The 25,270-nt window shown below is 35.9% G+C and overlaps 1 protein-coding gene across 1 annotated transcript in view; it reads left to right on the plus strand.

The window, feature by feature from the left end:
• The window catches only part of MLIP (muscular LMNA-interacting protein), a 103,924-nt gene that overhangs the window by 18,715 nt on the left and 59,939 nt on the right, over positions 1-25,270 (plus strand). Inside the window, exons 3-4 of the mRNA XM_015560046.1 lie at positions 5,507-7,072; positions 17,580-17,651. Coding sequence (XP_015415532.1) covers positions 5,507-7,072; positions 17,580-17,651 — 1,638 coding nt within the window. The remainder of the gene's footprint in view (positions 1-5,506; positions 7,073-17,579; positions 17,652-25,270) is intronic.

Consider the following 25,270-nt stretch of genomic DNA (forward strand, 5'->3'; position numbering starts at 1 on the left):
GCTCTGCTCCCGCCTCCAGCCTCTGCCACCTTGGCTCTGTTCCTGTCTCTACCGCCTCTACTTTGCTCCCTTCTGCAGTGCTTGGCTTACTGCTACATTGTCTTCAGTCTTCGTTCCCAGCGGTATATGCAATTTAACTGCCATCTTGGTTGGGTTAATTTGCACATAGTTACTCTGATTGGCTGGTGGGCATAGCGAAGGTATGGTCAATTAGCATATTTGTCTTTTATTAGTGTAGATATTTTCTTTTATCTTTGAATAAAATCACCAGGTGGTGATTTTAATTTTTTAACCACCTTTCTCTAGTGATCTTCCCACTGCCATCTCCCCATTTCCCTTCTTGCTTGGGGTGAGGATATGATTCTGTTCTCTAATTCTTTTTGTCACCCTCTATGATGAGTGAGATTGGACACACTTAGGAGAATTTTTTCTGACTCTGTGGGAGGCCCCAGGCTCTGCTCTGATGCTGGTGGAATCCCTCTGATCCCTGCCTGATGGCCTGTTGCTTTCTCTGGATGAAACATCATTTGTACCATTAGCTCAAGGGATAGAGGAGTACATTTATGGGAAATAAAGTTGCTTTGTCAATTCCAGCAGAAAGATGATGGAGCCCTTAAAAGGAGGGTCTCCTGACTTGATATCAGAACTCAAATTTCTTTTTTCCTCTCTGGTGAGGTAAAACTAAATTGGCCATCAGAGTCACTGTTTTCCCCATCCATCACCCAACCTCACTATCTGGAGTCTATAGCAGAGTTAGAGGGGACAATCTCTGAAGGTGATGAGGCCTTCTTTAAGGAGACACTATGTCCCTGCTCTATGTACTTTTGTTCTTACATTTATAGGACACTTCTTCATTCTTTCAGGAAGGCAATACACCATGCACTAGACCAGGGGTGGGCAAACTTTTTGACTTGAGGGCCACAATGGGTTCTTAAACTGGACCAGAGGGCCGGAACAAAAGCATGGATGGAGTGTTTGTGTGAACTAATATAAATTCAAAGTAAACATCATTATATAAAAGGGTACGGTCTTTTTTTTTTCTCTTAGTTTTATTCATTTCAAACGGGCAGATCCTGCCCGTGGGCCGTAGTTTGCCCAGGGCTGCACTAGACACTAAGGGAATAAACTTTAAAAGGCATAGCACCTACCTTCAAGGAACTTGAAAACAGATGCACCTGAATACAATGTCAATGAAAGATAACACATTCAAGGAACAATGGGAAATGCAGGAGAGGACACCTAAATCAGCCTCAAATCTCAGGCAAGGTTCACATTGGATGAGCTAACATGTAAAGGTTAAGTACAAGTTTTCTGGGCAAACACGCAGTGCTTAGGCATTTCTAGGAATCAGCAGAGAAGTTCCAACATAGAAGAGAAGAGGCTGAAAGAAGGGAAGGACTGATGAAACAGATGCCACAGATAAAGCAGTTTTGAAAAGGAGGGAGAGATGCAAAGTGTCAGTTTCTAGAGAGAAATCAGAAAAGATAAGAATCCCTTATCTTTGCCTGTTGGGTTTAGAAAATGATAAATCATTGTAGGCAATGGTGATAACAGTGCCTGTGGAAGAGAGGACGGAGGGGACTGTTAAGAAGACAGTAGAAATTGTATTAGTTTTCCATGGCTGCATAACAGATCTCCATAAATTTAGTGGCTTAAAATGTTTATTCTATTTATTTGCTCTGCTACCTTTTGATTCATTTTTTTAAAAACTCACTTGATTAGTTCATATCCACACAGGATAATCTCCTGTTTGTTTAACTTCAAGTCACCCGATGGGGAACTTTAATTACATTTACAAGATTCCTTTCCCTTTGCCAGGTTCTATTAATTAGTGACAACTTCCACCCATACTCGAGGAGGGGATTATACCAGAGTGGGATTCTGGGAAGTAACTTTAGGGTGTGTTTGCCATGAAAAGGAAATCAATACAGTGATTGTATGGTAACGATGCAACTGTCAAGAGAACAACATGGACCTATAACTATGGGAAAGACAGGATCCACAAAGATCTTAGTGTACGTATATACATACATTTCTAATTAGCTTTTATTACTTAACAAACCATGCCAAAATTTAGTGTTTATAAGCACAACCTTCTATTTAGCTCAGAAATCTGCCAGTCAACAATTTTGCAAGGTTCAGCCAGGTGGTTCCACAGGACTGGATCTTTGTTGTGGTTCACTTATGTGTCTGCAGTTGGCTTCTGGATTGGTTTGTAGATGTTTAGCTGTCTGGTGGCTTGTTAGTTGAGATGTAGTATTGTATTTTCCAGCAGACTAGCTGGACTCATTCACATTATGGCAATGTTCTGCTCTCAGCAAGCCAGTAAGCTCCAATGCACACTGCTTTTCTAACCACTGCTTCCTATATCACATTTGCTAATGATCTACTGGCCAAAACAAATTGTATGGCCAGTTGAGCTAACAGGGCAAACAAAAGGACTTTGCCTTTTTAATATAAAGACTAGAGAATGGTGAAAATTTTTATAGTCTACTAGATGATATTTATTATGATGTTTTTAAATATTAGAAAAATTCTGCTTTATATTTATGTTAAGATGAGAGAGCTAGTAAAAAAACAAAAAGGATGAATACATAGCCTATGAGGATAACTGATGAAATGTGATCCCTAAGACAGGATCTTCTGTGACTCAGAGTACATAGAAAAAATTAACCTTTAAAAACTGAAAAGTCATAATTTTTCTAGAATAAAAAAAATGAGGGTAGATCAAGAAAATTGGATTTTCCTGGTAATCTCAGTTTTCCTTGGAGAAAAGAAATCTAAGTTGTTGAGTACAGTGAGAGAATGGTGGGAAAAGGGTTGATGGTGAGTGCTGACTTTTTTGGAAGATCTGTTTTTCAGAACAGGAGGGAAAGTTGATGACAACAGAACATTGCAAGTATCCTGTGTTACCAGGGTTCAGGATAGTCTTTCTAGTAAAAAGAGAATTTTGAGAATGACTTTGGAGGAGGTGTGTGGTAAGGGGGCTCAAGTAATTGGAGGAGGGTTTGGGATTGGAGTACATAGTCAGGGGTAGCTCTGAGAGATGTTTGAAGCAAAGGACTCAACAAAGATCAAGGTTAGAAATAAATAGTGGAGAAGAAGGAGAAAAAGTTTGAGGGAGAAGAAATTAGAGTAACAGTAACAAACCTAGTAACAAACAGCAGGAGGAGTTATTAATGAGAGAGAATGAAAGGATGGAAATAATTTATAGACATCAATAGAGAAATAAGGGATTTACAGGGAAGAGGTAAAGTCTAGGCAACTCACTGAGCATTTGACAGGTATCCATTCTTTCTGCATAAAATCATTCATGTCTTTAGCTCCTCTTTTAAAAAACTTATTGATGGGAGGAACTCAGGACGATGAGTATTTTTCATTAAAAAATCCATTCTTCACTCCTTGGAATTTTAAAGAACCATGGTGCCACATTTTTATATTAGGATAAATAGAATAACATCAGAGTATATTTACAAATTATAAATGAATATATTATAAGTACTTATTAATATCCAGGATGTAAAAATATAAAAATATGTAGATTAATATAAACGATAAACATTCTTAGATTTTTCAGACTTTTTCTCTTAGAAGTTCTTCATAATCAACTATTAAAAAGTACAACAAAACTTTGAGTTACTTATATTAGCTAAAATATGACTTCATGTAGTAGAAAATTTGGTAATTAGAATCCATACTCTTGAAAAAGTTTGTTGGAACAATATTTTCCTCTGAATGAGATCCTCAAAATTATGGCCCTATGATTTTATGATGACATTTTGATGAATAATCAGGATAAATTAATGAGTTTGTCATATAAATTGAAGTTACTTGGAAACATGACTGAAAAGATAATGGGATTTTGGGGGTTTTATTACTAATTTATAAAATTCTTTACTAAACACTGTGGCACAACATAAAAGGCATCCTACCAGATCTTGAAATGTTTTCATTCCTTCTGTGAGGAGACCATCATTGGAAACAATAAGAGAAGAATTTCATTTATGATTAATCACATGAAACAGCTCTACAACCACTGACTAAGTAGAATTGTTTCTAAGTAAAACTTACATGAGGGAATGTCTAAGCTTTCTTTCTCAATTTCTCTGCTTGATTTCAATTATCCCGTATTTATGGATATTCTGGGTTATGCCAATGTACTCAAATATTATTTATTGTGGCAAGAATTTTGTGTTGCAAGTACATATGTGGCTTACATATAAAAAGAAATTAATATTTTGTGTATGTTTGCTCAGAAACTGGAAAGTCTGGGGTGAGTTGTTTGAATTTATTAGTTTTAAATGTTTTTCAGAACTCAAAACTATATGATATGAAAATCTTTACATTAGAACTGATGGATACCTTAACATGGACACCTTAAACAAAACCAAGAAGTAAATTTTACTGCATTTTTAAATCACCCTTTTATTAAGTTTAAGTATATGGTCATACATTTTCCTGCTATGTAATGCAAAAAATATATACATATAAAATCACTTAATAATTATTCATTATTTCCCCAAATTCTTGGTTAGACACAAGTAGTTTCTCTTATGAATTGATAGAATCGAATCAATAATTTTGAAAGAAAACCTCTGTTTAAAAGATTTGACTTTAGACTCACTTATAATTTCAGTATTTGTCTTAAAAATAGAGCAGAGGAATACATATACCCTGTTATTCCACAGGCTCATCCTAGCCTAGCTTGACAAGGATATATTATTTATTGTCTGTTTATTTTGTGTGAAGTTGATGAGTTAGTTGCACTGTGTAAGGTAGATTACATTTGTAAAGTACTCTGGATTCCTTTCAGTAATAAATGACCAAGTTGTTTGTTATGTGTTTATCCTGGCAAGTAATTAGGGAAGATATTTTTGTCAGCTAAAATCCCCTCCCCGTTTTGGACTTTGCTTTCACTCTCTCACTGTTTACCATTGTATATTGATATTGGGTGCTGCATCTTTTGAATTCTGGGCATTTCTTTTTAGGTTCACAACATGTAACAGTAGTCCAGATTTTTAGAATTTCAAACTTTGAAGTACGTTAAATTTTTTAAGGGCTGTAGCCATTATTATTATATGATGGTTTATATTCTTACAATGAAAGAAAATCTATTTCATTTTCCGAGGGAATTTTGAAATTTACATTGATGGTGATTTAAATCTTTTCAAATCACACAATTCCAAATTAAGATAACTCTTTTAGATTCTGTCAATGAGTAATTTCTAAATGGAAATATGCAAATATAATTTAATATTGATGCTCATTCCGGGGAACAAATGAGCTATTGTATATAATACTTCAAGTTTTTTTTAATATTCTTTTTCAAATTCAAAACAGTGCCTCTTGGGCAAAACAGAATTTTTTCCATTTTTATGGAGGTTTAGGGTGCCTCTTTTCATGTAAACTATTAGGACTGTATGCATAAACACACGAGTGCTAAGACTATTTTGATAGTTTCACACATAATGTCCTATTACAATCTGTCTGTTTCTCTCTCCTCCAGTCAACTCCTTCTTCCACTACCTCTGAGCAGCTTGCCTGTAAACCACCTGCTTTCTCCTTTGTTTCTCCAACTAATCAGAAAGCGCCACCCGGCCCCGCTAGGCTCGGCGGGTCCTCTGCCCTAGAGGAGTTCCACACCAGGAGGCTGGACGCCAGTGGGGCCTGGGTGGAGGAAACAGCTTCGTATTTTCAAACTTCCACTCACTCGTCACCCTTTTTTGCATCGAAAGGCGCCTCCTCGACGGTTCAGTCTCCCCGTTCCACCCAGCTATCAGGTTCTGATTTGTCCAGTCCCAGTGAAGCAGGTCCAAAACCTGGACGGCCATTGGAAGTTCTGAGGAAGACAGCGTCAGCCTCACACGCCCTTAGCCCCGGAGAAAGCCTGCGACCCTCTTCTCCTGCACCGTCCTCCAGTGCTTCTCTGAAGTCGAATTCAGCCTCGTACCTACCAGTCCGTATTGTCCTGCATTCGCTCTCTCCAAGTCCCAAACCGTTTACTTCCTCTCTCCACGGCTCTTCTTCCACTCTCTGTAGCCCAATGTCTTCCAGTGGAAATCTCTCAAGGTCCGGGGTGAAATCCCTGGTGCCCTCCCGGCTTTCTCTTCTCACTGCCATCCTCAAGTCCAACCCTTCTCACCAGAGACCCTTGTCCCCTGCATCCTGTCCCACTTTCTCTCTCAACTCCCTGGCTTCGTCCACCCTCACACTTGATCAAAAAGCAAAGCAAGCCCCATCCACACCTAAAAAATCTCTCTCCAGTTGCTCGCTGAGCGCCGGGTCTCCTGGGCAAAGGGAACACCAGGAATCTGCATTTAGCCAGCCATCCTTTCACTTACCTTTTTTCACCCAATCTGCTCCCCTTCCTCAGGCACACCCCCTTTCTCCCACAAAACATGAAAGCAGTAGCCTTGCTTCTTTGAATGTAGAGAAGACACCATCACCCACTTCTTTAAAGAGTAATTCAATCCCCTCCCTGCTGCAAACATCATCGAGTCCTGTAGGTCTTCCTCCTGCTTCACAAAGATTTTATCCTTTTTCTTGGAAGAGCAAAAGGGATGCTGACCTCAGGGGTCCAGAAAAGCCCAGGGATATGTACACATATCCTTCTGCATCAGCCTCCTCTATGTTCCCGTCTGCATTTCCCACTAACCAAAGAGCCACGCTCTCCTCTCCAGAGAAAAGTTTCCATCCTTCCCCAGTTCTTTCAGACCTGCTGCACCGATCCCAGAGAGCATCACCACAGCTCTCTGGCCAAGGGCAGAATCCTGCTCCTCCTTCACCGCCTGTCTCCAGTGCTAGCTCTGCCTCTCTTCCCAAATTGGGGTCTTCTCCTCCCCCTCACACTAATCTTCCCACTCGGGCACCCCAGCTCAGTCCTTCCGCATTGCACCCAAATTGTGGCAGTGGCACCTCACCTTCAAGATTTGGGAGATCGGAAAGCTCAATATCTGACCACAGGTCATCTGTTTCAACCCCATCACCTTCCACCTCTCTAACAAGAACCAAGGAGCTGATATCGCCTTGTGCATTTTCCATGCCAACAGACCCTGAGAATAAGAAACCCAAGGTATTTTCTGCATGCTGCATGGTGCATGCTTATTTTGAAATATGGAAGAAGATTTTATTTTTTTGCAGAGGGGGTTAAATCAGTGATTATGAATTCATTCTATTCCTATGAGAAAGTGCAAGTGTGGGGTTGGGGTGTGGCTAGGATTTGGTATATTTGAACATGGAGTTGAATTATAATCTGTCTAAAGTTGTGCATGTTTCTGTGAAATTCTGATTTTGTATATCCTCCTGTTATGATAAATTCTTATATTTTTATTGTTTTAGGCATAATATGGGTTATATTATTGATTCAAGAGCTGGAATTTAAAGCAGCTAGTGGAGATTTGGTGATATACATGTCTAACTATTTAATAACATGGACTCAATTATGCCTAAAAATATCCTGTACTGAGAGAATTATAGATAAGATCAGTGTAAAAAGGAATATTATCTTAGATCTAGGCCCATATTCTAGGCCAAGCCAATTTTAAAACTTTCTATTTCCCTTGCCATCATTCATTTATAATTATTAATTTTCCCCCTTCTACATGGTTGATTTTATTATTGCTCTTCATACCTCAAGCTAAATCAATATGCATTTAGCTATATCCACATAGGGCAAAAGGGAATAGAAATTTCCTTTATATGTGAAAATGATTTAATTTATAATAAACACAAAAAACTTAGTAATTTGAAATACAGAGAAAATAGACAGGTTGGGTATAAGGAAATAGAATTAAGAAAGAAGAAATATTGACTTTTGAGTGCTCCAAAGCAACCCACTGAGGACAGAGGTGATACTGGCATTTGTTTTAATATGAGAAGAGAAATATTTGAAGGAGTGATCCATAGAGCTCATTTCTTTTGGAAGAAGGCAACACTGCTATAGAACATGCCAGCTTCCCAGCTATTCTCAAATAATTTAGAATGTGCATATTATACACTTAGAACTTGGTCATTGCTATGTAAATAAAATAAAATTATGAAAGTGCTTGTATTAAGAGGGAATTCAAATTTTCAGTTCAGTGTATTAAAGTAACACAGTTTTACTGCTTCCAACTTCCATGGAGACTATGTCCAAATATGTTTGAAGGATGAAGTTAGGATAGGAAAGATAAAACAACTCACATGCTCTTACTAATTATGTAGTTTAACTTAAAAAGCATGCATGCATTAAACACCCACTGTGTGCCTACCTCTATACTAGATTTTTTTTGAGATGTGTGTATATATGTATATGTGCTTCTGTGTGTGTGTTTAAGGAAAGTAAGAGAGCATTTTTTTTTGTCTTAAAATTTTCCATTCAAAAATACATATACATAATGTGGAGAAGCTATCTAGAGTTATTAAATCTACAGTAATGCTGGAAAACAAGTATAAGGAAATGTTAACATAGCATAATATCAATTACATATAGTTGTGCACTGAATTTGATATAATAGAAATATTGTGAGAGTCAGGCCAGCTGAAATATTTAGTATTTATCTTAATGAAGAGAAAGGAGTTGATATTTCAGAAAGGGTAAATAACAGGGCAAATGTATAGAAGTTGATTCCAGGGAAATGTATGTGGAGACATAAGAAGATTGGCTTATCATTGAATAGTGATGATAATAGTAATGATGATTATAGTAACAGATATCAAATGCTTTCTGTGAATCAAGATATATCTTAGTAGTTATTCAAAATACCTAAAAATTAATTAAAAGGGACAATGTCAGTTAATTTTATGAACATGAGATTGGTAATATTATTTTCTCCATTTTATACACCAAGAAACTGAAGTTCAGTGAACAATTTATTATGTTTTATTGCTGTAAAACAAAAAAATCAATTATTATTTTAGCTTTATTTAATAATTCTAATGAAGTAAATCATTGTTAGAGAATAATAAGAATGATCAATTTATATAATATTTGAACCATTTAAAAATGTATTATTCGAAATTATTAAGTCCTTGCATTTTAAACTTTCAAAGCAAATGGGATAGAGAAAAATCTAACATTTTTATAATTCTAAATTGAAAATCTTGTATATTTGAGGTAAAAAGACCTAGTGATTATCTTCTTAATGCATATGCTATTATGAAATTTATTTGTGCTATATTACAAAATGGTGATGTAAACATTACCATTTCTTGAATTTATTAACAAGTATTGCCTGAACCCTATGGCCATACACCTAAATCATTCCTCACTTTGTGGGAAATGACTGTACTCCGGAGGCTTCTTCCAAGTGTTTCTGTTTGTGGTCACTTTGCTTCGTTCATGTTTTGTCCTGTTTTTGGAGAGACCTGGAGGAGGCTTGGCCCAGCGGGGCTTTTGCTAAAGCCAAGTCCTTTTTTAAAAAAAATATATTTTATTGATTTTTTACAGAGAGGAAGGGAGAGTCATAGAGAGTTAGAAACATTGACAAGAGAGAAACATCGATCAGCTGCCTCCTGCAGACCCCCCATTGGGGATGTGCCCACAACCAAGGTACATGCCCTTGACCGGAATTGAACCTGGGACCCTTCAGTCCTCAGGCCGATGCTCTATCCACTGAGCCAAACTGGTGAGGGCCCAAGTTCTATTTTGGTTCTAAAATCAAGTTTGTTAAAGACCTGTTTTTCCACAGCTCATTAACTGCTCCCCATATTAAAGAACTTTCAGCATTTGCCCTCTATTTTGTTTTATTTTCTTTATTTCCAAGCTAAAAACTAAGCTTCTAGAAACGCACAATAAATTTGATGTACATTAAAATATAAAAATATCGAGAAATTATAATTTATCTATTTTTACCTGACCCTTTAAACAGAAAAATATTTCTTATAATGGGTAAAACTTGTGATAACTTCTGCAAAAAGAGTCACTCTCTGAGACATGCTGTTCTTTGTCTATTTATTTCTTCCTTGTTCTTGCTATTATCTCTCCAGGTAAAAAAAATCAGCCTGCGTATATATATTTTTTTATTGCAAACTATTTTTCAGAAATTGTAACCTGAATATAAAAATTCATTAAAATGGATTCTGGAATAGGTAAATCTTATCCCAGTTTCTTTTTGATGTTTGACTAGTCTTTATTAAATTGCTAAGATTATTTTATAGATTGATAGGAGAAAATAGACAAAAGCTTTGGGATATCAAAGAATTCATGCCTTTATGGATTGTTTCTTGTCTTGCTCCTTCTTCTGTGCTGCTAATCTGAGCACAGGGCTATCTTTGAAATTAAAGAGCTTCAGATATAGATCAGTTTCACTTAGTGCCAGATCCCAAAAGGAAAGAGGTCCTGGAATACAAATGGCCATCATATTAAAACATGAATACTTGAATGACATTAGTTCAAAGTCTAGGCCCTACTGGACTTTGATAGGAAAATAAAATGGAACAGTAGAGCATGCTGAACTAAATTCAGGTACAAAGAATGTGTAATGTTTCTTTTTCATAGATTGAATCTTAAGGTTCTGAATCTGTGTGCATTAGTTTGATACAGTTGACATATTTTAATATCAGATATAGTTAAGAATAACATTTCACAATATGAGCATGGCTGTAGACAGGATGGACATTTTCCAGGATGTTGTTCAGGCTACTCTTTGATCAACATCCATGTTGTCTGAGATATTTTTAATCTCTTGGGAAAGTCTAAATATCACAAAATTAATCCCTGGAGTTGTATTCAGGTTCTAATATATTTCACATTTATTTATGAAACAGTTTATAAAATTTCTCCTAGTGAGTCATGATGTTCCATGCACTCACCCAAGATGATAGTGTGCCTGTGTTGGCCTTCAAGTTATTTGGAAACATAGCTTATTTAAGGAATTAGTTGAGAGCTTTTTGATATTTTATGAACTTATAGGTGGTATTTTTTTTTTAGGATCTTCAATATCATATTTTTCTTCATTTTTAATTTTTTTCTTTATTGATTAAGGTATTACGTATGCGTCCTTTAAATAAACTCTCTTTCCTTTAAGGCATCAAAACATTCCCAAATATATCATACTGGAAACTTGGTGGCAACAGTCTCTATGTAATTTTCTCCATTTCTGCTAATCCGTATATAATCTGGGAAATGAGCAATATGAAATATACCTCCATGAGCTAAAATACTTAATGAGGGTTCAAACAAACCACTCATTCATTCAATAAATATGTGCTGAGTGCTTATTATGTGTAAGGATATGTGCAAGGCACTTTTCAAAGTTGTAAGGCTATATTGCCACAAATAAAATAGCTCATAGACAGTTTATATTCTGTGATGGCACAGAAATAATCAATAATAACCCCCCTTTCCCAAATAAGTACATTTTCTTGTGTGTTAGAAGGTTATATATGGTAATGAAAAAGTATAGCAAGGTAAGGGATGGTGTCACAAATTAAATTGGGTGGTCAAGATAGGTTTCTTTCAGAAGGTGACATGCAAGGAGGCGTTGCTCATAGGAGAGGATAGTCAGGAAAAAGCCCTGAGGCCAGAGAGTGTTTGGCAGATACAAAGAACAGGGGAGCCAGTGTGGCCAGAGTGGAGTGAGGGAGGGAACTTGAGGTTGTCAGAAGGAGATGTAACTGTGAGCTATTGTAGGCCTGTGAGATGGCAGGCCACTTCTAAGTCTTTGATTTTTAATTTGAGTAAAACAGGAAGCGTGTGTGGGGGAAGGTTGAATAGATAACTGACAATCTTATCTATCTGGCTGTGTGTGAAGAACAGAGTCTAAGAGAGTGAGAGAGGAAGTAAGGAGACTTTAAGAGGCTATTGCAGCCCTGACCAGTGTTGCTAAGTGGTTAGGCAAGGATTAACAACAACAAAAAGAGGCTATTGCAACAATCTAGGAAGTGATGGTGGCTCTGAGAGATTACAGTAGTGAAGACAAAGATAATACTTTTGTATATATTTTGTAGGTAGAAAAACATTCAGCAGTCATTAAAGCTAGCCACATGTGAAATAGTAAAACAGCTAAACTACACATATGTACCTTCTTGTTTCCTTTTTGTCTTTTACTCTACCTCCTCCACAAAGTTCTTGGCATCTTTCAGGGGATTCTAGATTCATGATTCCTCCATCCCTGCTATCTGTCACGTCCATCTCTATAGTAACCAATGCTGTGTCCATTTTCTTTGCTTCTCTCCAGCTAGGTTTTCTGGATTCATCTTAGCAATGATTTACAATGTCAGGGATTGACAAACCTTTTTTTTTTTTTTACCCCTTGGGGAATATTTGCATTTTAATTGAGAGATGCTTGTGCAGTTTAACTCAAAGAAAATACTTAGAAATATATCCCAGAAACTTGAAACACCAATCAGAAAGGATATATGCACCCCTATGTTTATAGCAGCACAATTTACTTAAACAACAAAGATTCAAGGTCATGAGTTCAAACCTGAAAGTTCAGATCATTGAAGGAAGATGCCTTTAGGAACTTAACGCATTGGAAATGTCTTCGGGACATGCTTGAATAGGGAAAGTGAGTCTCCAACATCTAAAGCTTGGCTTGAAGATGAGGAACTAAAATTTTGGGTTTTTATGTCTTCTGAATCAGCATAATTTTCAAACAAATATTTGCTGAGTATCTGTTCTTGCCAGGATGATATTAGGTGTTGGAAATAATACGAAATTCTCCCCTAAAAGATGTTACAGGGTAATAGGGATGGCAAAAATATTATAATACAATGAAATAAGTATTACACATTTAGAGAGCTGGAAGCACAAAAGGATAAGTCAGCCATGGAGAGGGCCCCTGGGAAAAAATGTCTAGGAAGTTTTCTTAGTAGCTGCCACTGTCATCTTCCTCTCCTACTCCTCCACTTCAGGTATAAAAATCATTATAGAGATTGTGCTCTGCCAGTGATCCAGATGTAAGGCAGGTGTGTGGAAATCTCTTCTGTGAATTGGATCAGGACCTCAGTTGAGCTTTCCTCTTAGGGAGATTCTGACTCAGGCAGTGCAAGCATGTCACTGAAGAGCAGGAAGTATATATGCTCATCGATGTTTCTGGCAAGAGAAGTGGCCGTAATGAAAGGCACCCTCTTCAATAGAGTTCTCTTTTGTCATTTATGTAATCTGAGGTTCTGCTAGTCACCTTTACTTAAAGTGTAATCATGAGTTCAAATCTCTGATTCTTCAGGCAGCTAATATAGTTCACTTTGGGATCTCCTGGGTCTTTATTACTAGAGCCTGGTGTGGAAATTTAGGCAACAGGGGATAGGACAGGGGTGGGGAATATTTTCTGAAGGAGAAGGATATGCTCTTGCTATCCCCATCCTCACACCCAGGATTTATGTTGTAATATCTAGGATTGCCTATAAATAGGATTAGTTCTGACACACTTATGTCCTAAAACTCCATTTCCTTTTCTAAACCTAAACTTTGCAGTGTACCTGTCATGTAGTGGATATTTAAGACATATTTATTGGATGTTGACTAAAAGCATAGATGACAAATTGGAGGGATACAATAAGTATCATTACATTTTTTGCTAGATTCAGGGTCAGGCTGGTCAAGTCTACCTTCTGTGATTCTCTGAAGGTGATTCCAACCTGTAATATGACAGTCTATTATTCAAGTTATAATTACCTTGACTAGAGTGATTTCTAATTTTAAACAAAGGAAGGGAAAGAAATGAATTTGGTTTAATACCTGGAAGCCTTAGAATGCTGAGGAAGAAATATGTCCAAATTAGAATGTTGTTAAAAGAACCCAAAGGAAATACAGTGAACCTAAAACTTATCTCTTACGGCAACAAGAATGATTTTCGACTGAAAAGAGAAAGCTATAGATGTCTTAGAGATGCATAAAGCCTAAGATAGATGAGGAACTAGAAAGATTGCCTCGTTCTGAGTAAGTTCATATTTCCTGGTCTAGATAAATTGTGTCTGAAAACAAATGACATTTCTACTTCTATTGCAAAACTATTGTAACTGATGGGAAATAAGAGATTTACCAGGGAAAAAAAGGCGAGCCATATGTTCCATTTTTCAAAAAAATGGAAGATAATTTCTGAAAGTTATAACCTATATTCCTAGTTTGTGAATGTTTACAACAACAGTTATAACTGGAAGTCAGACATTTTGTCAAGCAACAGACCTTTATTTATTGAATGCCCTCCAAGTTCTAGCTTTTGTGAAATCTCTCACTATATCAAGAACAAAAAGAGATATGTGAGTGTAATGACTTGTTTCTGTGAACTCCCATTTATTCCAAGTCCTCAGTCCAAAGCATCCTCAAGGTCACTCTCTAATCCATTAACTTATTTCACATTTCTGCCTATTATTTGTTTTTCTAAAACATTTCCTTTGCTTTCTTATTTGTTTATGGTTTGTCTCTATTCATGAGGATGTAAGTTCTAGAGAGTAAAGGCTTTGTATGTTTTGTTCACTGTACTTAGAACAATGCATATCACAAAATACACAATAATATTTTGTTGAATGAATTTATGAATTGAACTGCTATATCCAAATCTATTTATAGGATTGATTGATGGCAGAACCCGGTAGGCAAGAGCTCTTTATCACTGGTATATGACTTGAATGAAAATACAAATGATGTGCCTAGGCACATGGTTCATGAAATAATATAAAAATTTTTATCTTCATAGTTTACAGTGACAACCCAAATCTAGTCAGATGAAATTGGATAGAGACAATGCCTAAAGTACTATTTTTGGATCTAGAGAAAAAGCATATCTACAGAATGGAGTTTGATTTCAACAAATGCTTCAAAAAATAAAAGGATTAGAGATTTTAGGCCACCGTGAAGTTCTGGGAGCCAGAAATCCAAAGTCAGCGTGTCAGCAGGGCTGCACTCTCTCCAGTCTCCCATCTTTGCCTCTGCCAGCTTCTGGGGCTCCCGGCTCTCTTTGGCTTCTGGCTGCATAACTCCCATCCCTGCCTTTGTCCTCATATGGCCTTCTCCTCCCATGCTTCCTGTGATCCAACAATATGAACTAACTCCAACTTCACTCTCCTGTATATTCTAAACTCGCCACCAAAAACAAGGAGACAGTTCTAATTATTATAATCTTCATTGTATTAGTTGACTTTATTGTCAAATCATAGAGGTGATGATTATATTCTACTTTGTGTTAAGAAATACATCTAGTTAAACACATAACTTTTCAAAATTTAAAGAAATATCAACAGAGCAAAATGATGAGAATATTGAAATTCATCAGTTACGGATTGGTAAGGAGGGGTTGATAGAAATAGCAGTATAATTATCATGCTGAAGAGAGCTCTTAGAATGCACATGATTAGAAGGGGAGAGAAATAGGAACAATGGAATGGTTGTATTGTATTTTGGCTCAATATAAGGAATTTTGCACCAATTCTAACAATTATGCTAAATTTGTTGCCTTGGAGGTAGGCAGTTCTTCATGTGGTGGCAGAACAGAGGATCAGAGAGATTTTTGTCTTGGATGGGGGCGTTAAACTAGATAGCCTTCAACATCACTTCTGATTCTAAGATTCCTCTCTGTGCAGGTTTCTCCAGCTATAATCTTTAGAGCAGTTGAAGACAGGAGGACAAATGTTATAAATGATTATGCTTCCTGAAACGATAGGCAAGGGAATATGGTAGATGAGTGCTCTGTTGTTGAGGTGGAGTGTCTGCATCCAGACCCCAGCTATGACTTACTAGCTAGCGACCTTACATAAGTTACTTAACATCCCTGCACTTTAGTTTCCATATATCAAATGGCTTTAATAATCTGCCTAAAAGGTTTGCTGTAATAATAAAATGAGGTAATACCCAAAAAGTTTTTAGAATGATACCTGGCTCATAATGATTGCTAGCTATTATTATTGCAGCTATTATTACAATTAAATACAATAAAATCATCATGGAGTATTAATGATATATTTTATTTCATATTATTTGTCTTTAGATATTCTTTGGGAGAATATATGATCTTATAGAGAAAGGATGGCTATTGGATCCAGGCAAGCCTGGATGTCAAACCTGTTTCTACTTTATATGGGCTGGTTAGTCTTAGACTAGACAACACCTGACGTCACCATGTCTCTTTTTCCTACTGACTCTTTAGTTACACGGCTTCTGGAAAATTAAATGATGCAATATATATAATTTTCCCAGTAATAAGTGTCAGTTCTTATTCCCCATGAAGAGATGACATTTCATTTTGTTTTTATCCAAATAAGGTATTGTCTGGAGGCCATAGCAGTTCAGAGTGAATATAGAGATTTAGGGCTTAAAAGCAACCTGAGGCTTCTTTTAGGTCTGGAATTTTGATTTCTCTTACCTTCATTGCACCAGTTTAATGAAGGTTATTTCAATTATATCCATAAAACTCAATGATTTATTTGACTTGATTGCCCTGTCTTCTTCTGTAGACCGTTTAGAATGCTTTTTAGTGGACTGAGGCAATGTGGAGCTGTGTGCAGATTTCCCCTTGTCTCTGAGTCCCTGGGGAAGCTGCCTGAGGCAGGGGCTTCTGAAATGATAGGAGCCTTGAACTTAGTTAAGCAGCTTGGAACCCAGAGCGGGATCAAAGCTGGGCTTTTGATTATGCATATTATCCTGATTTCTACAACTTCCTCATGTTCAGCCTTCTCCCCCCAATACTACACAAAACGAAACTATATTACACTGAGTTGTAATTAAAACTCAGGACATTTTATCATTTGATTCATTAACATTACTATATTAGGAAATACAGGAGATGATAAGGTCTAAAAAATAAATTTAAGATCAAGAGCTTTCTATTTTTTCCAGTTTAGAGTTAAATTGATGAAATCACTTCTATTCAAAATATGCTGCTTATTAAACTGCTACTAAATTTTATGTATTCTGTTCTTTATTTTTATAAATGATGTAAGAGAATGTATCATAAGTTCAATATAATTTATTGGCATGATATTTGTTAATTATGGCACTATAAAAAATAATTTTCTTTGAGAATCAAAACAACAACAAAAAATAAATAAAAAAACCAACCCTCACATTGAAAGAATAGCACTCCTATGAGGAAATGCTGCCAATGAGAATCCTATATAACAAAAGGCTAAATGCAAATTGTCCCCTTGACTGGAGTTCGACCAGGAATTTGACCAGGGGGTGGGACTGGCCCACCAACTGCCCGCAACCCCTCCCTCCAGCTGGCCCCATTCCGGATTGGCCCCTCCACCCTGATCGGGAACAGGGCAGGCCAGCAACCTCTCACATCCCCCCCTACAGCCAGCCTGGCCTGATAGGGGCGGGCTGGCCGGACCCCACCCATGCACGAAGTCATACACTGGGCTTCTAGGTTATATATAACTTTCTAGAGAGTGGTACTTCTAATTCTGAAGATATATATCATATAATTGCCATTATCCTTAGGCTGATATTTTACTGCTGTGATAGTTCTTTGCTTCTCATTCTAATGAAATATTAACATGGAAGCTAATTTTTTTTTCTGTCAAAAAAGCACGTTGGTCAAGCATAATAACTGTTTTCTTTGATAACTTGTCATTTAACCTGGTAGAACTACTATAAAATTATGTCATGTTCTTCCCTCTTTTCTTCTCCACTCTTGCTTTCTGGTTACCCGTTCTAGCAATACAAGACCAGTTCAAGCTACAAGGCTTTTGCAGCAATCCCTACCAACACATTGCTTTTGGAACAGAAGGTCAGTGTTGTCTCAAAAGCAGAGTAAATTTTATGTTTATAATGTAACTTTTGTTATGTTTTCTAAAATTTCTGTTTTAAAGTTCTGTCTGTACTAAAATAAAATTCTCTCAGTTTAGGATGATGTGCAGAAAACATCTTGGTGAATAAAATTGAAGACATCATCAGTTTATCACTAGAGGCTAGATATGAGCCTAGAGTATCCAGTCCCATGTCAAGTAGCCCTGGAAACTTCATTTAGATTTGGATAGATCCTGTCCTTTGGAAATTTAGATTGTTGTTACATTCAAGAGCTTCCACCTCTATTGGCATTGATCAGAAGAGTAGAGGCAAAATGGGGTTACATGTGAAACTGGACAGCTTGGTCAAAACTTGGTGACTTGAAGTGGCTTCCACAGTATAGATACTCAGTTAGCTGAGTGTCCAGGTTAGCTCCTTAGAACCCATCATGTATAAACCTCTTTATACATTAGTAACTGTTAAACTATTGGTCCTGCTGGCTACTGATCCTACCCCCATAAGTGAGAGGGAAGATTGAGATCACTTCCAATGACCCATGGTTTCGCATGACTTGAGGGCACTTTTGCTTTGCTATTCAGTTACTAATTATAAAATTATAGGATTCTACTTCAGTAGGTAAGTTAAATTACAGCCTCTGGTTCAATAAGCACATTGCAGATGCTCAAATGAAGGCCAAATGGAGGATCGTATCAGAATCAAAGTAGAATCAATTATAAAATCTATGAAATTGTTCATTTCATATGTTATTTTGATGATATTTATTTAGGCAATTTATCTCTTTGTGCATTAAACTCATTTATGCCCCCCCCCTAGTGTAATTAGTATTTCAAATACTGTTATTATCATTTGTATAATGTTAATGTTTGCCAATCAGGTAGTATTTTGACCACAGGTTTATGAATCTACATTTTTTGTTATTTTAGCATAATCTGAGAAATAAAAACCTTTGCATGATCTCCTGTTTGAAAAGTAGGAATTGTTAGTGGGAAATGCTAAGTAGCATGTAGGTGAGCATTAGTGGGAAGATTTCTTATATCTTATATCTCTGATAACTAATTCCAAATTATACACATGTAGTTGAGGCTCTACTATATGTATCTATAAGCTTTGAACTGAGGGTTGGGGGGTGTCACTGGGCTTCAGGGAGATTGGAAGCTTTTTCTCTAGCTTCTCTTCTAAATTTCTACCTTTTATAACTCAATACATAATGGTCCTAAAGCTCTGATTTCAGGAGGCTTCAGAAGAATGCGAGAAGTGCACCAATTGCCCCTTATTCCAATGGCCTATTGTTATGTTGAATTATAGTAGCAGCATTCCCTCAGCACAGACCCTCTGCCCATTTCAGATGGACATTTCTGAAATCTGATCCTTAGTGCCTGCCTTTGCAGAAATGGGAGGAACTCTCCCCCTAAAGCCATCAGGCAGCAGGGAGAATAGGGGCCTATTGTGTCATGGTATCCTTTCATCATAATTGTCTCACCTAACCTGTCGTATTTCCTGTACCCACATGCTTCTAATATATGAATGTTTTATTTAGAAAAAAAACAGTTACTTCTTCTTGAAAAATTTTTGTAAGATAAAGTTGAATGGCATTATTCATTCCAAAATTTCTGTCTGCCAGCTCTCTTCCAATTGAATGGATTTTAGGCATTATAATCTCTTAGTCATTAAAAGAGAAGAACCGTTAACTTAATTTCTAATTTTATCACAGACCTATTTCATAAATGTTTATGGTGGTATCACTATATATTTAATCTAATACAACTTCATATGGGAGAGTTTTTGTGTTTTCAATTTTGAATAAAACATATTTTTTAGGAAAATTATTATTTTTGTTGTTAGTACACCAAAATGTAAATGTCATGATGCCTAATTTAAAATATTATTCTAGAGAGGATTGATTATTATACAAGCAATAATGTGGGTAATTATCTCTTGGCTAAGATAGATTATTTTTGGATCATAAATATTTTTGGACCATGAATTGCTCAAAGATCTCATGATATGATTTGATGTTTGTTTTTGCTTTAGAGCTTTTGTATAATTCCACATATTTTTTCTGGCTTTTCCATAGTATGTGTTCCTCAATAAGAAACTTTACTTTGTAAGAATTTTTAAATAGCAAAAGTATTATCAGAAGATTTTATGAGAGCTTATTTCCATTTCCACTAATATTTCTTGAATACTATTGTGTTGCTCTTTTCATAGTTGTAGTTTAAAAAAAATAAATCTGGTAATTTAGACCTTTTTACCTATCTGTTTATACCAGCAATTTTCAAGTGGCATGCCACAAGAATTTTTAAAACATGCAATATCTCACTATGTAGTCAGGGGCACTGACCTCTTTTCCCCATAGATTCTCAAATATAATAACAGCCAACACAACAATAGCCATCCAGTGTGAACAGATCAAAATGATACCTTTTTTTTTTTTGTCAGATGGGCCAAAATGTATTTATTGGTGTGCCACGGAATTTTAGTAATTACTTTATGTGTACAATGAGATGAAAAAAGGTTGGAAATTGCTGGTTTATACAATAGAACTCATCCTATGATTTTTGAATTGCAGGGTTTTATTTCTGAATTGAATGAGAAAATTAAGACAATAATAATCAGAAGCTCACCTATTTTGGAAAGCATTAGCATTATGGAATATTTTAAATCACAGAAGCTTTTTTGAGATCCGTTTAATATAACAAAGAACACCACCTTTAAAGTGTAGGGTAATGCTGTAGTCTCATTATAATAATTGGTTAGCATCTATATAGTGTAGAATGTCTTGAAGAGATAGCTAACAATTGATTCAAGCCTTAATTCAACAATTAATTCTCTCCCCCAGTCAAATTAAACCTATGGTTGACATTTTAAAGAACATTATGTTTATAGAATATAATATAGCAATTATTAGTAAGGAACCAGAGTTGCTTAAAAATAACACTATTTTTAAAAGCCAGATTTTCTCCAAATTCAAACACAGGCATCCCTTACCATGAGACATTAAGCCATCATTGAATCACTGGATTGGTTTCAGATTTAATCACCCCTAGATGAAGCACATAATTTTCAAAAGAGTACATTTTGTTGGCAGTGGATATGAGGTTTCTGGTACTTCTGTTCTATAATTTATTTTCTGCATCAAAACTGAAATTTATAGCATATTCAGTATTCTATCTTTTTTTCCTATGTATGTTTAGAAGGAAAGCATTTTTAGCTTGTCTTAACTAAAGCTTTATAGGAAGAGGTAAATGTAAGCATCACCTTTTAACATGTTTGCTTCAGGGTCTTTGGCTTCATCTGCTGCTAATAATCATGTCCAAGCTTGAGATGAGGATGAAATACAAGTGATTATAAAGCAGGAACAAAGTAATCAGATTACTTTGCATTTGCGGCTGTCCGCAGACCTTACAATATGTTCAATAATATACTGAGCTCTGTAGAGAAAATAATTTTGATGTGGACATTATTTTTTAGTCTCTATTTGCGTACTGCTCTCAGAGAATGTTAAAAGTATCTCTTATTGACTAAGCTTTTTTATCATCTGAGTTTGATAGCAATGGATAAAAAGTTAAAATTAAATTGCAGAGCACATATTGATATTCTAAATAAATGGATTAATTTTTCCACTGTGCACTTGTGTTCAGGAAAGGAAAGATGAAGGTGGGAATATTTCCATGAAATCATAAAATATGGATTTTTATTGTCTCTTGAGTAATTAATATTTTTCAATAATAGTATAACATTTCTTCTTGAAAAATAATTTGAATTCTTTGTTATTTTCCTCGCAAGTATTCTTTGGGATAAAATTAAGGCTATATCACTACTGTTTTACAACAAATGACATTACTATCCAACAAATGGCATTTTAAAGATACTTTTAATTCATAAGCTACACATTTTTGAAAGAAAAATTTTAGAGGAGCTCAATTTTATAAATAGCATATATAAATTACAGTATTAATTATTCAAACAAAACTTCTGGGATAAAATTTATTTTGGGTAGAAGAAAGATAAACAACCACTTTGAAGACTATGCAAAAATATAAAAACTTAAAAGATTTGAAATACTCATCAGCTGTTAAACCAATTTATTCTAAGTTGCTAGTTTAATTTTTTAAGACATGAGTTGGTAAACTCCAATGTGCTTAAACATATGTCTTTGGGTAAGACTATTTGAGGATCTCTGTGTGTCTGAAAAATTTAACAAAATCTGGTTGCTAACTTAGCATATGGCCTCTACTAGAGAGACATCTCTTAATTTAGATTAGTGTAAATAGTGAATGCGTTCCCAATTTCTTTAGCAATGGAGAGGTGCCAGGACCCAATTCTAAACCGATTGGTTCTCCTTACGCAATTGTCTACCTTGCACATAGCTCTTTTAAAACACTTAGCAAATCATATTTAATTATGCATATTGCTTGTTTTATTTTTTATCATGAGCTATTTGAGAGAATATAGATTTTTGCTAAAGGTTTATTGAATCAATTAATTTAGTTTATAGCTGAGTATGTCTCTAAAATATCCAATTTTACTCCACAGGATGTTAAGACAAGCTTTTGTTCAGGAGATATAAAAATAAAGGAGTCTGGTGTATGGCAATTGGGATGATGACAATTAAGAATCTTTCGTTAGAGTAGAATAGCCTTATCAATTCTGCTTCCATGGAAAAGATATAAGGGCCTTTCTTTTATAAAGGAAGTGAGTTGGTTTTAGACTTGGCACCTTTTAACAATTAAAGAGTATAGTCACAATGGCTGCCATAGTAACGGCTAGTGTATCAGACACTAAGCTGAGTACTTGACTATCCTCACAGCTCTGTGAGAATTTTAATGATCACAGATGCCAAGCAGATACCTTAAAGCAGGGGGGCTAGTAGGCTGCTGAATTGGATGGTTAATTCGATCCTTACTAAAATATAGTAACTTGCCCAGGAACTTTTTGAAATCCAACTCCATTAGATAGAGTTGGCATCACAAAAAGTTTCATAAACCCTTTTAGATTATTCTTCCTTTGAAAGTAGTTAAGTTTCTAACTGTATTTAGAGTGCAAGTACGCATTCTATCTTGAGATATTTTTTAGAACTTAGTCCTATTTCGAAAGAGAGTAGTAGGTTAGACTGATTTAATAAATCTGACGAAAAATTGTTTGCAATTCCATCAGAGATGCTCCCTTTGCTGGGGGAACACCCATTACAGTTGATTGGCATCTATTCCCATGAGGACTTGGACTTACATGGCTTGCTCATAATTCTTAGCTATTAATGATAATGTAGTATGGATCTCAAACTATTTTATTTTAAACGTCAGATTTAATAGTTCCCTTAAAAAAAAATTTTAAAAACGAGGCCACAAAGTTGGCTGTCCCAAGCAAAATATCACTATTTTTAATGAAAATATTTCTGATAACATACATATATTAACTAAGACTCTTTGGAAATGGAATTCAAAGCATGTCCCAATTATGCCTCACTTGACTATAGTCCAATTTGGTAGACAAATATATGTTTTTAATAAAAATATTTTATTGGAGAATATCTGAGAGAACTTCACTCAAAATGAATAAATATAAAGAAACATCAATACAATCCTGCTGGCTAAGTTGTGAAAAAGCAATCGATGATCATATTTCCTGTTAATAGAGATTTAATATATTTAATTTTAATACTTTTTTTTTTTACTTTAGAGATAGAAACTACTTTTTATGGCTGCTAGAAAGAGTGGATCAAGATGTACTTTGATAAATTCTTGTCAATAGAAAAATCAATTCTACTAAATTTTAAAGCTATTTAAACTCAAAATAATGCCCTTCCAAATTTTAATGCAGGCTTAGTATTGTCCCCATTTCAAAGTTTCGGCACATTAATGACCTAATACCCGTTATCTTCCTTAATTTTCCAATCATTCTGCATAGATTTATTTTTGTTCTTTGAGTAAATGTCAGCATTTTAAATAGCCCAAATGGAAGTTGTGTTTGCCTATAATAAGTTCCCACAGAGTAACCAGGATATTAGCCTTCAATGGTTTTATCTGAAAAAAAAAAAAATTCTCTCATTAAATCAACACTGACTGTATGCTCAGATCTTTGAACAAATTTAATTGAAATATGGGGAAAGGAATTATTTATTTGTTAGTTAAAATATTTAAAGAGTTTAAACTACTTCTCTAGGACATTTTACTAAGGAGTATTAAAACCACATTTTTTAACGATTCTTTAATTAATTTCATTTACTTGTCAGTTTACCCTTGAAAACCATCCTAAAGATTTTTATTGAGCACTTATCAAGTGCTCTTTCCTGAATGTACAAAAATAAATACCATATTTTTCCAATTGAAATAGGAAAAATTTTCCAGTAAAGTGGAGCTACAATTGAAAAAGTAATTATGATGCAATATAATTAAGTTATGTGCAAAGTGATAGGGTTCTCAACCTGACAAATGTATCATATAAGTAGAGTAAAAGAGAAAAGGGCTAAGAACTAGATAAAGCATTTTGAAGAATGAAATCTGTTGTCTGCCTCAGATAGACAGGCTCACTGTGGATTTGTTTTAAAAGTATGCTATTGACAGAGAATAAAGTAGAATATAGAACAGCTTACATCCATGCAAATGATAAATGAAATCAAAATTGTGTCATTGAAGAAGAGGGGAATAAATATATGAAAGAAGCCCAACCTCAAAAATTATCAGGGAAATGAAATCTCAAGAGAGGTGTACATCAGGATGTTAACATTTTTTTTAGTGTGAAAATAAGACCTCTAATTCATTGCTATCCTAATATATAAAATGCCAGGGGCCGTCACGACCAAAACAGCCGGACAGATGCCCAAACAGCAGGCTGTGTGGGGCAACAAGGCTGGCGTGCGGGGGGTGGGGGGGGGAGTTGGAGGCAACCAGGCCAGCAGGGAGAGCAGTTTGGGGTGACTAGGCCAGAGGGGGGGAGGGGGGCAATTAGGGTCAATCAGGCCAGCAGGAAGAAACAGTTAGGGATGATCAGGCTGGCAGGGGAGCAGTTAGAAGCAATCAGGCAGGCAGGTGAGCAGGTAGGAGCCAGTGGTCTCAGATTGTGAGAGCGATGTCCAACTGCTGATTTAAACCAGCAGTCTAAACTGGCAGTCAGACATCCCCTGAGTGGTCCTGGATTGGAGAGGGTGCAGGCTGGGCTGAGGGGACCCCACACCTGTGCCCAAATTTTGTGCACTGGGCCTCTAGTGATGAGTATAAGGTTATTCATTTCAAAGGACAATTTGAGAATATCTGATAAGGTGGCTCTCCATGATTACACTATTTTGCAGGTACTTTAATCTTAAAACTACAAATGTGTGTCTAAAGAAATGTGTACAGTGCCCTAACCGGTTTGGCTCAGTGGATAGAGTGTTGGCCTGCAGACTGAAAGGTCCCAGGTTCGATTCCAGTCAAGGGCATGTACCTTGATTGTGGGCACATCTCCAGTAGGGGGTGTGCAGGAGGCAGCTGGTTGATGTTTCTCTCTCATCGATGTTTCTAACTCTCTATCCTTCTCCCTTCCTCTCAATAAAAAATCAATAAAATATATTTTAAAAAAAGAAATGTGTACATGGATGATAGTTATTACAGTTTATAATAG

The sequence above is a fragment of the Myotis davidii genome, unplaced genomic scaffold (genome assembly GCF_000327345.1).
Source record: "Myotis davidii unplaced genomic scaffold, ASM32734v1 scaffold313, whole genome shotgun sequence".
In the NCBI taxonomy this organism is placed as follows: domain Eukaryota; kingdom Metazoa; phylum Chordata; class Mammalia; order Chiroptera; family Vespertilionidae; genus Myotis; species Myotis davidii.